Source organism: Setaria italica, chromosome IX, assembly GCF_000263155.2.
Source record: "Setaria italica strain Yugu1 chromosome IX, Setaria_italica_v2.0, whole genome shotgun sequence".
In the NCBI taxonomy this organism is placed as follows: domain Eukaryota; kingdom Viridiplantae; phylum Streptophyta; class Magnoliopsida; order Poales; family Poaceae; genus Setaria; species Setaria italica.
Window position 1 is genome coordinate 55,136,963 of NC_028458.1, and position 11,660 is coordinate 55,148,622.

Sequence of the window (11,660 nt, forward strand, 5' to 3'; positions counted from 1 at the left end):
GAGCGCGTATTAATAGGGGAGAGGGACTGTCACTGCGCTGAGAGGGGGAGGTGGGCCCACCGCAGGTGAAGTCCGGCCCGGATGACCTCATGGGCTGCCCTGGCCCGGCCCATGGGCTCCAGGTACAAGGCCTAAAAGGGATGTGACAGTGGTACTATACCAACCGACACGTACTTGTGACAGACAACGCCAGTGTTGATCGTGTAATTAGTATCACTGGTACTGGCTTCCTACAAAGCGAGCAGCGATCTAGAGCATTTGCTCTCCATCGTAAGACAAATGCGTTAGTGAAGCAATCAAGACCACGTAAGCTTAAGTTATATCATCTTCTCCCTATCTCGCCTGTAGCAAGTTGATGCTGGTGACAATGAGGCGGATGACTAGGGCAGTCTTTAGGAGATGCAACGTCGTATTAAAAGGGGTATTCTTGCTGATGCAGATAACCGTCGAGCCACACTGGAGGTCGAACAAGAGCCATGTCGAACGTGCCAGTGCCACTAGGGGATGTGAAAACGCATACTCCCTTCATCTCTAAAAGAAAGTGAGATCTTGTGATTCAGCAATGCTAATAATAAATAGGGACTGACAATGTCATTTTATATTTTTATTAATCTGCCTAAGTTTTGCTATAATGACTTTCATTTTAGGGACGATGGAGTGAGTAAAACCAAACTATATATCTTTATAGATAATTGAAAGTTTGAAACCACCTAAATTATATATGCCTTTTCTGTAGATTTTCGAAAAAGAAAAAAACAAAATCAGTAATACGAAACCGTGTAGGCTTTTAGTACGCAATTAATTGACGGCAAATGGTGACTTCGCGGCGGCACATGCAAGGACCAGCTGATCGATCGATCAACGGAGAGTCGGAGAAGGTACTACTAGCGTGCAGTGCTGTCCAGATAAATAAAGGTAATAGTCGAGCTATCTCCAAGGACTCCATGCATGCACTCTAGGAGTAGACGAAAGGATATGGAGGTTTTGGCGTTGGTCCGGACACGGAGAAGGACGTGCCTCCCCGTGTGGGGACGAGGCCCGAGATCGCGTGTATCTTTGGGATCGCCCCGTTTGAGGCGGTCCGGCGTGGTCCTTAATTCTGTGAGATCTTTTTCCCGCGCGATATGACCTTCATAACTCGCCGGGAACATGACACCCGCATACGGACCCACGTACATTTCATTTGGCGCCCCCGGGTGGATGTGTACGTAGTGGTCGAAGAAGATTATTCAGCCATCCATCCATCCATCGGTCGGTGTCCGCCATGTCCCTGCTGCGGGCATATTTTCCAGGCTCAAGTACCACTCAGACATGTATGAGAAAGTTGACCGCACCCCTGCCTTCTCCTCTCCCTGTTCCCACTGCATGCACACGGGTAGCTGATTCTGATTGCAATGGCCTTGGCCGGAGACTCCTTCCCGGTCATGTGGGCCGCCGTGCTAGTCTGTTACCGATACTATGTCTCAACCGGCCTCCGTCAGTAAACTCACTCACCACGGACGTACGACGAGCCGCGCGGCTGCTAACTGGGAGGTGGTTTAATCGCTGTGCAGCGTGGCACGCCAGCCGGGAGGCCCTGGTCCGGGGGACCCGCTTGCCTCCCGGATGGGGATTCGCGGGCTTCGGAGCCCCGAGCCCCGGGGACCCCATGGCCGCGCGCGGGGCAGCACGGAGCGGAGACCTGCCCGCCGTGTGCCGCCTTCACGGCAGATACGAGCGGACTTCAGCGACGATACGATATGGACACGCACACTTGTCGACCGGTGAGATGTGACCATGGATGAGAGATCATCAGACCAGATGCCTCCATGGACATGTGACGCAGGTCGCACCACATGGCATCACCAATCGGCACACCAGATGCCATTCATTCATACGTGCCCCTATATATGAACGGAACTGCTGTCTGCTCGAGGAAGCTGAATTATGATGTTCTCGTATCATACAGGCGTGCAGTGTTGCAGGCGCAGCCTGCTATCCCTGATGCCAATAGGATCTCTGCCATCCTAGTATTTCGATCTTTACTTGGTTTCAGATTGCGCGGCTGCACATGTATGCACTGCGGTGACAAAAAGGTGATGCATGCCATTTACTAGTCTATTGATCGATGGCAATCGTTGCGTTGCCCCGAGTAAGGGGTGTTTGGTTCCCACCTCCTAAAATTTTAACTTCTAAAAAGTGACTAAAAAGAGACTAAAGAGCTAAACACTATGACTAAAAGGGGACTAAAAATTTTAAAAATTTTAGGAGGCTCAAAACTCTTTAATCCCCTCAACCCTCCTAAAAGCGACTAAAACCGATTGTGGACGCCCCCTGCCCCCGCACTCTTGTCCCGACTGCTCGCACCCCGCCACCAGACCCGTCCACCCCCAACCCCGCCGCCGCTAGATCCGTCCTCCACGCCGACGGCCACGCCTAACCACCGCCAGCCGCGCCCTCCCCCGTCGGTCCGCCGCCCCAAGACGCATCCGCCCGATTTCTCCTCCATGCCCCCTCCGACGGTCAGCTGCGTCGCCATCCCCTGCCTCCTTTCGTCGGCGGGCGCCCGCTGTCCTCCCCTACCTCCCTCCGCTGGCGCCCTCCTCTCCCCCATCCACCAATGGGGGGCGCGCGTCGTGCTCCCCTACCTCCCTTCGCCAGGGGGCCGCCCATCCTCCCCTGCCTCCCTCCTCTAACAGGCCACACCGCCCCTCTCCTACCTACCTCCACCGACGTGGAGGAGGACGGGGAGCTAGCACAACAGGGAGGAGCTTCGGGGTAGGAAGCTTGAGCACGGCAAGGAGGAGCTCCACGGCGCGGCTCAGTCTCTCCAAGCCATGCGCCGCTCTTCTCCTATCCATGAGTGGGGGCAAGAGCTCCTTGCTGGAGATGAGTGGCCCCTTCCTGCTCCCTTCACTGGCAAGCTGCGCCTGGGCACCGTGGAGAGAAGAAGGTGTGGACAGTAGCAGAGAAGTGCCAGGGGTAACTGCGGAGGGCAGCTCCTTTTGTCACACCATTTATTATCTCTAGTCACTTGAACCAAATACCCTTTAGTCCATGGATTAAAGTGGGATTAAAATTTTTTAGGAAATTTTAGGAAGGTGGAACGGGCCTAAGCTAAAAAGACGGCCCGATCTAATTTGAATGGTAAGAAAGCACGGCGGCGCGTGCCATGGAAATTGAACAAGATGCTCCGTGCCCGGCGGCGGGAAATCAATCACTGTCAGTAAACCTGCCCCCCTGCGCGCCCCTGACAGTTTCACATGGCGGCCAGACCAGCGAGCAGAGATCAGACCAGAAAATCAGTGGTGCTGCGAGTGCCGGAGCCCGGAGGCCGGCGAGAATAGCTGTGAGTAGGGTGTATGATTTGGCGTGCGATTCGCTGGGAGCCCGTCAATGATTGCGCCATGATGACGCCGATCGTGCAGCGTGGTAGGCGCCGATCCCGGCACCGCGACGTGGATACAGGGGCCGCTGCCAGTCTGTTGTGCTGCCGATCGCGCCGGCCCCGGCCCCGGCCCTGAGCGAGCGATCTCAAGGGAAGCCATGGAGCAGCACGCTACCACATGGCAGGAATCGATCAGGACCGTGCAGCAGTGCGATTGCGATCTCATTCGCGCTTTCCTAGTAGTACTTGTCACGAGCTGTAGCGTATGACTAGCAGCGTTCTCCCCAGCTGCCAGCAGTCTTGAGAAGCCGGAGCTTGTTGGTCTCCGCCGATCGTGATCCGGAGGTGGGTGGCCGCGCGGCGGGCAAACCATTTTGCGTGGGCTATTCGTTTGAACTTTGACGAGCGGGCGAGGACAGAAAGCACGCTGCAGGCGCATGTGCCCTTGTCGACCTGAACCTAGCATTCAGCAATGTGCCTCACGACGGGCGGCCAACGGTCATAAAAGGCTTGACGATGGGAGTACGTTCTGCCTGGAACAGAGAGCGAGCCTTCCAGACACTGGAACCTGCATTGCCGGTGGATGGAAGGCCAAGGCCTTGTAGACCCTAGAATGCAGCCGTGACCTGAGATGGAGTGGTAAGCAGCAAGTAGTAGTAGGCTAGGTTGGTGGTTGGCTCTGAGCCAGGTTCGTCCGACGGTCCGAGCCATCCGCGTCCTCCTCGTGCCGCGACCGCGACCGCGATGCGACCGGTGTGGGCAGTCGGGCTCAGGGAGGGCTCCGCTGCTTGGGCTCCCGTCCCATCCAACGATACAATGCAGAGTGCAGCAGGGCCACAAGAAGCAGGAACAGTCTCCAGTCTACTAGCAGTGTACCGGCGGTGGTGGTGGCCACCAACAACCAACAACCCACTGGCAGTGCTAGAGGCCTCTGGCTACCTGTGGCAGAGCGTACGAGCGACCAGAGGTGCTCACTCGCATCACATCGCCGCTCTGCAGCCTCGGCTGCTGCTGCTGCTGCTCTGCGCGACTGCGCCACGGTCACATGCATCTGGGCCGGCCCGGCTCACGGTTGCGGCTGTCTGCTGGCGGCCTCGGGAAAACAAGACGAGGACGACGCGCGAGAGGACAAAGCACGCGCCGTCGTACCAGGCGTCACGAGCTAGTACCATCTATACAAGTACTCCAAGGGCACTAGGAATGTATAGGTGCACCTCTGGTTTTAAGGTGGGATCCAACAATGATTTAATATCACATATTATATTATCTTCAATGTATAGAACCAGGTTGAATCTATGAATATGGGACCGCAACCCTCCATCCCTCTCTTCTCTCTCCTATTTTCCCTATATTATATTGTATGGGACCTGGTTCCATATAGAATCAACCTTACAGTGTATAGGACCTGGTTCTATAAGAGAGAGAAAAACATAGGACCAGCTAAGAACCACACATTGGAGAGGCTCTAAGAGGCAACACTTCCAATAATTTAACTTTTTAGTACATAACTCATAATATGAATGACTTCATACGTTATCCTCATGTAATCTTAAAGTACATGTGTACGAGACTCTCTCTTAAATTAAAAGATACCTTCCGTTATTAAAATATAAAAAAATATTCTATGAACTAGCTAAACAGTAACTATTGGAGGAGAGGAGGCCTAGGCGACCCTTTCTGTTGTACGTGGTACCTGCATACTGTCCTGCAAATCAGAACACTTTGGCATCTACCGCCACTGCGAGGCCAGCCATGAATTTTGAAAAAAAGTGTCACCCGGCCCTGATTTTTGCCGCGGGGAAAAAATTTAATTTCCCAACGAGAAAGCACGGTTCATTATTTTTACTAAATGGAACATGGCGTTTTCTTAAGCACCGAGTCTGTAAGGAATATCTCACTGCAAGTTTTTTTTTTTGAGAGGAATCTCACTGCAAGCTAAACAGAGGAGCACGAGCTTGGGCCGGATTAGTAGCGTCCAGAGCCCATTAATCTCCGGGCCTCTAAACCAGAGCACACAGGGCCGCAATTAGCAGCCCACATCGCGAAAGAAGAGCAGCAAAGCAAGCGGCGGAAGCGGCCACTGATTAATTCCAGTGGTTCATTTCAATCAGACTTCAGTTCCTCAAAAAAAAAAAGAAAAGGAAAATTCAATCAGACTTCAAACTGCAAGACATAGACCCCACACCGTATAGCCACGTGCGGATACGCGAGAAACCGCGTACACGCAGCCGTACTGGATCGATGGGCGTGCCGTATATTTCGGGCTCGGCGGTACTCCATAATCTCACGAGCCGTAAGCGAGGACCGGAAGCCCGGTCAACTGCGTTGAAGCAGCATGGGGGCGCATGCCGCGACCATACGGTCTCGGGCGACCCACAGCTAGCCAGACGCCGCCGCCGCCACTGTCAAGTTCACGCACGCAGGCGCGTGCGTTATCGAGCACTGGGACGCGGCACCGGGAACAGCGGCGGCGACGGCGACCGGCGAGACTGACGGGTCCGGGAGGAAACGGCCGGGGGGCTTAGCTTGTTGTTGCGTGAACGGCATCGGCAGGCGCCATGATTTCCACCGCGCGAACCAAACGCGGGGGGGGGGGGGGGGGGGGGGGGGGAAGGTGAGGTGTTCGCGAATAAAGGGGATTTAGGCATAATATATACGTTGAGCACTGACCGTTTCCCTAGAGATATATATTCTGTTATTCTCCACTGAGGTTTTATATTCTCTCCAGCTACGAATTATACAGCGTGTAAAATGGACCTTTTTTTTTTTGCAGTGGATGATTCGGTGGTGGCAACATTATGCTTGAAGCGCGTCTGGCGCAAAAGGCTTGTTTAATTCTTGCTGGCCATAAGCAGGCATGACAACAGAGAACTACTGCTTCACTCGCAAGATGTAATTCGGCAGCAGCCGGCTGATACCATCAGGCGTTTCAGAGCACAGATCAAGCAAAATTGTTGGGAACATTAAGAACTACTCCACGGCTACTAGGGAACATGTACTGGTGGTAAAGCACAAAAGGAAAAAAAAATCTGAACATGCCCTGGCAAGCAACCAGCTATATCCCGAACGGGATAGAAAGACAGGCAGGGAGGATAAGGCTCTGCCAAGAGAGGCATGTATGCAGTGGCCGCACGGCACGACCCGATACCAGAACAGCGAGCACAACAGCGACGTACATCAAAATTATTGTGTCACGAACAAGAAGGCCGCCAAGAAGCAGCGTATGTCTTCAGGAGCGCTGCGCGAGACGTCAGGTTTGTGGATTAGCTGAACCGAATGCCAAGACTTGTGAGTAGTGGTTTGGGCTGGAAAGCTGAATAAGGCCAAGTAGCGAAGGAGAGCCAAGAGGGCCGTGAGCTCTGATGGTGGCTACTTAACCACCCGTCATCTCCTGTAACAGACTATGAAATGTAATCCCGAACTTTGAATCGTGTCTCCCCCGCGGACCGCGGTTCAGCTGCGTTCTTCCATTCCCTATCCCAAATTCTTGCTCTATACCCGAAATTCCCCTTCCAATCCTGTTGAGATCATAACATATTGCGATCCTATTCCGAACGCAACGCATTCCATCCCAATTCCCATATTCCCCCCATCCCATGGAATCATTGCGGCCAGGCGACGAAGAAAAGGCGAGCCCGGCCGTGCTGTAAAGCGCCGCGGCCAACGTAGCCACAGGGAAACCCCCGACGCCACCTGTGCGTGAGGTCGATAGAGAGATAGTACACCGGCAGCTCCAGGAGTCAAAGGAACAAAGCTTCACGCAACACACCAAGAACAATTTGCTAGCTGCTACTCTCCGCACGCAAGTCATTGGTCCCATCCGTGGACTGACTATTAAGTCACCTGCTGTGCTAAATTTATCAAGAGTTTAATCAGGTTGGAATACCTGTTATGGAAAGGCGCCAGATCATACAAGATTAAGCCAGGCTTTCTTGACCTTCTAAACCTATAGTACAAATGTAAGCAAGGCTCAGTCAAGATTCAGAATTACCAGCGCAGATTTTTTTTTTTGGTATGCGCTTCTGCACCACAAGGCAGAGAAACATGCAGGGAACCAATAAATTCTAGTTAAGAAGCAAAGCTTGAAATAGATGCAAAGTTTATATTCTTAGTATCCAACTCTACTGAAAGGAAAAACAGAATGCTTCCTTTTAGCAAATCACACTTGCTTAGCATATATATGCTAAACAGGCCTATGTTACAAACAGTTTGAATGAAAATAGTTCACTGGTAATTCTAGTTTGTACAAGAAGCTCTGCCCCAAGTTACGAATCCCACATTAGTAGCAGAGGTGACAGTAAGGCAAAATTTAGACACACTGCCAACCGATCAAATGTATGGTTATGCCCAAGATATGTCAAGCACAATAACCTCCACACTTTAGGCAAGTTGCAGCAGAAAGAATTGTATCTGACTTTGGAAATACGGCAATAAACAGAATGCTAGAACAATGAAACTACTCATTCCAGCCTATAAGCAAATGGTGTTGTAGCTAGATAATTAAGTAGCACACAAGCATTTCCCTTTCCTGCCTGCTTTACACAGCTAATGTTCAAGAGCCCTAGATCAAAGGGCATCTCCCTGTTCTACACTAGACAGCAAGACTTTCATTTTGACAAGTCATGGACGTGTAAGGCTGGCAAATGGCATCGACAGGTAACACAACCATTTAGTTGGAATTTCTTCATAGGTGCGCAACATATGTTTCGCAATTAGCATCAGTTATCCAAAGGAATTCTGTAGTCTCATGTTTCCAAATACTGTTCAAGCATCTCAAGCAAGCAGAAGAGCACAGCAAAAGGATAGAGAACAAATGTAAATTACCATCAAAGATTCTAATGGAATCCTCATATTCTCTTATTGCAGCTACTAATTGATAATGATATCTAGCAGGCAAAATTACTAAAACGAACCAAGCAAATGAAACAGCTTCGAGGTTGTCAGGGATCATTTTATTATCAATTGAGCCAAATGGATCGAGCATAAGCCACATGAAAATTAACAACCAGCAGTTCGCATATATCATCACCAAGTACCAACATGGTAGCTCATAACATCAAGATATGCACATTATGAAACAGGCGAGATGGATGAAAATGAATTAGCATTTGTTGCAGCTACAGGCGAATCCAGTATTTCTTAACAGGTTCCTCATCAATAGATAAAACAACCCTCTGGAAGTTTTTTCTAGATTATTAATATGACATTTTTTTGCATAGTCTCGTATCTTTGAAATCACGAGCAGTTGATCCAAATGCAAATGTAGAAATGGATTAGCAGGGAAACAGAAGTATTAGAACTCAAGGGTTACATGAGACTGCTGACAATCAGCTGATGTCCAGTTAATTGCGAAACTGGGCAGAAGGCAGAAATCGCTACGAAGAATAAGGGCTGAAGCAATTGGATAGGCTGCCTCTGTGCATACCATCCTTCATAAATATCCACTGCACTTATCTTTTATTCAGTGGACTCAGCAACTCATCACGGCGCAGTTATACACGAAGTTCCCAGAAGGCCGTCTGGCAATCAAATTCCACACAGGCGGCCGATCATTTGGGATCCATGAGTTGAGCTCAATAGTACCACCAGTATAGGTCCTTGGGCCTCCGATGACAATCAACCGGTCGCCACATGCTCGGAAAGCAAGCCCCCACCCATTCATTGACACAGACCGTTCAGGAAGTTTTCCAAGAGTGATCCACTTATTGTTCTTCTTGTCATACTTCTTGAGATCCTTCTCACTGTAGTCAGCAGCATACAGCTCATTGTTGACAACTGCAATAAGGGGAGGAGCGCCAGTCACTCCTTTGAGGCCTTCAGACATGTTCTCGATGATCCTCCAAGAACACCTCTTCAGGTCATACTCCTCCCCACAAGTCAGCACTTTGTTGTTGTTGGCCACACCACCTATCACATAGAACTTGCCATCCATGAAAACCCCAGAACACATCTTCCTTGCCCTATTCATGCTGGGGAGGAGTGTCCAGGTATGATTCTCAGAGTCATACATCTCTGCAGAGCTCAGTATGGTGCCCAAAGAATCAGTGCCTCCAGCAACGAAGGCTTTCTCCCCAACACTCGTTGACCCAAACAGGCAGCGGGGATAGTTCATTGCATCAGCCCTGGACCATGAATTGGTTAGGATGCTGTATCTGAACACAATGCGCGCCATCCCAAACACAAGCAGTTCAGTGCCAACTGCAAGTGATTCCTTGTCAGAGCACATGAAGCATTCATCCGGCGGCATCTTGGGCACCCGGATCCAGCGGTCTCGATATGGGTCATATGCATCCCACTCAAGAACATTGCAAGAGAAGTAGACCCAATGCTCCGCCACCCCATTCTGGCGCCGCAGGCGGTAGATCTCCCCGCTACGCACCAGGGAGCGGAAGTCGCGGCTGAGGGAGGCCACCGAGCCGTAGTCCGACCGGGATAGCCGGAGGAGGCAATTGATGGTCAGGTCACGGCCGATAGAATGAATGGGGTTGCTCCCAGTGGCCTGCTGCTCTTTGCCACCGGAGGCATGGCGGCTGGAGCCGTGGCCCTCGGTGATGTCCGGCGTGTGCGGCTGCGGAGACGGCGGCTTGCTGCGCTTGCCGCCGCCGTCAGCTTCGTCGAGGCCTTCGACCCCGACATCTTCCGGCGCCGGGCGCTTGCCGCTGAGGACCTCGTTCGCTAGGTACGCCCACTCCGTCTCCGCCTCGCAGGAGCTCGGCACGGAGCGCGACACGAGGTAGGACTTCCCTTCCAGCATTATGCCTTCTCCCTTGCTCACCCCCGAAATTCTTCCTCTTGCTGCTTTATTTGCTCCTCTTCTTTTACGATTGATCTAGAAAAAGGAAATCTTAGCTTGCTTAGCAATCGAGACTCGTTGCTGCGATCTGCAGGTGCAAAAATCGAACGAAAAAAAATAAGCAGGGACGAAATCAAGCAGAGCAAAGGGATCAAGAACAGAGTGGGAAGACTTGAGATCTGAGGAGGCCGGACCTCGCGAATAAAACAGGCGCAAAAATCGAATCTCGCGGCGAGAACCCGGCCGATCTCCCCAAACCTATGAACAAGAGAACCAAATCTCTGAGCGCCACACCAACTCAGCTACCACGAATCCGAGCCAAGCAAACAAGACGCCAAAACAAGGAAAAGGAACGCACCTAAACCGAATCCATGGCAGATCGCAGGCACCAAATCTGCGCTCAGAGATCGCCCCCGGAAGCCCCCCAATCAGGTCCTCCCGGCCACTCCGCCCCCGAGAAATCCCCCACCGCCGGTCCTCCCCCACACTAGGTAGTTAGCCTGGTGGCGGCCGCTGCCCGTCCCCTCCTCCCCACCTTCTCGCCCTCCTACCGATGCGTGAGGATTTATACCTGTAGAGCTAGATAGATGGATGGATAGATGGCTGGCTCTATCTACTGATGCCACTTGGTTACCACTGCCGCTTCTAATGCTTCTGGCCTCTGCTGCAGCCCCTGCTGCCCCCTCCCTTCCCCTCTCCCTCTCTCCTCTCTCTCGTAGTGTGCTGGGCTGCAGCTGCTGGCCGGCTCTGCTCCTCCTCCCACCACGCCTCTCTCTCTCTCTCTCGCGTAGTACTTGGGGAAATGGGACTCTCCCCTCCCCCTCACTTTATTTCTTTACCTTTTTATTCCCCCTCCGTTTCTCTCTCCTCCGCCTTCCCTTTCGCTTTGTGTGTGCGCGTCCGTCTGTTTGGCTCGTCGTAATTGGAAACCGCGCAGGCCTCAGAAATAGAAAAGGCCGCAAGCGGCCACCGGCCAGCTCACCTGAAAGCTGAGGTGGATTCTCTCTCCCCGCTCCGCTGAGCTCTACTGTACACGCGGCGGCGTACGTCGTTCACGTTTCCTTTCAATTTTCTTTTCACCCGATGCTGATTGGCAGCAGTACAACTTCTTTTTCTCTTATAATCACAGTAGAACTTTTTATTATCAACTGTGCTAAAATAAACATACGATGTATTCTTTATTCCCTCGTCACTGTCTTGGTTATTCGTCTCCGTCGCAGGCTATGTATGTATCCTATATATGCAACCACCGGCTTAAAGTCAATTCAACCACTATTCCTATTTAGGGGCTGTTTGGATACGAGGTGCTAAACTTTAACAGTGTCACATCGGATGTTTGGATGCTAATTAGGAGGACTAAACATGAGCTAATTATAAAACTAATTGCAGAACCTTGTGCTAATTCGCGAGACGAATCTATTAAGCCTAATTAATCCATCATTAGCAAATGGTTACTGTAGCACCACATTGTCAAATCATGGACTAATTAGGCTTAATAGA

At 51.4% G+C, this 11,660-nt stretch overlaps 1 protein-coding gene across 5 annotated transcripts; it reads right to left on the bottom strand.

Annotated features, from left to right (window-relative positions):
* Positions 1–8,431: 8,431 nt before the first annotated feature.
* On the bottom strand, positions 8,432–10,990 carry LOC101764600 (F-box/kelch-repeat protein At1g74510). 5 transcript variants are annotated; one of them, XM_004985480.3, is made up of 3 exons: positions 10,519–10,990; positions 10,355–10,418; positions 8,432–10,196 (listed from the first exon to the last, which is right to left on the bottom strand). In XM_004985480.3, the coding sequence occupies exon 3, from the start codon at positions 10,119–10,121 to the stop codon at positions 8,838–8,840; it is 1,284 nt and encodes a 427-aa protein (XP_004985537.1). In that variant the 5' UTR covers positions 10,122–10,196; positions 10,355–10,418; positions 10,519–10,990; the 3' UTR covers positions 8,432–8,837. The 5 variants fall into 5 exon arrangements, with proteins under 5 accessions (XP_004985537.1, XP_004985535.1, XP_022678666.1 ...); XM_004985478.3 differs by having other exon boundaries at positions 8,432–10,248; XM_022822931.1 differs by lacking the exon at positions 10,355–10,418 and having other exon boundaries at positions 10,732–10,990.
* Positions 10,991–11,660: the final 670 nt, after the last annotated feature.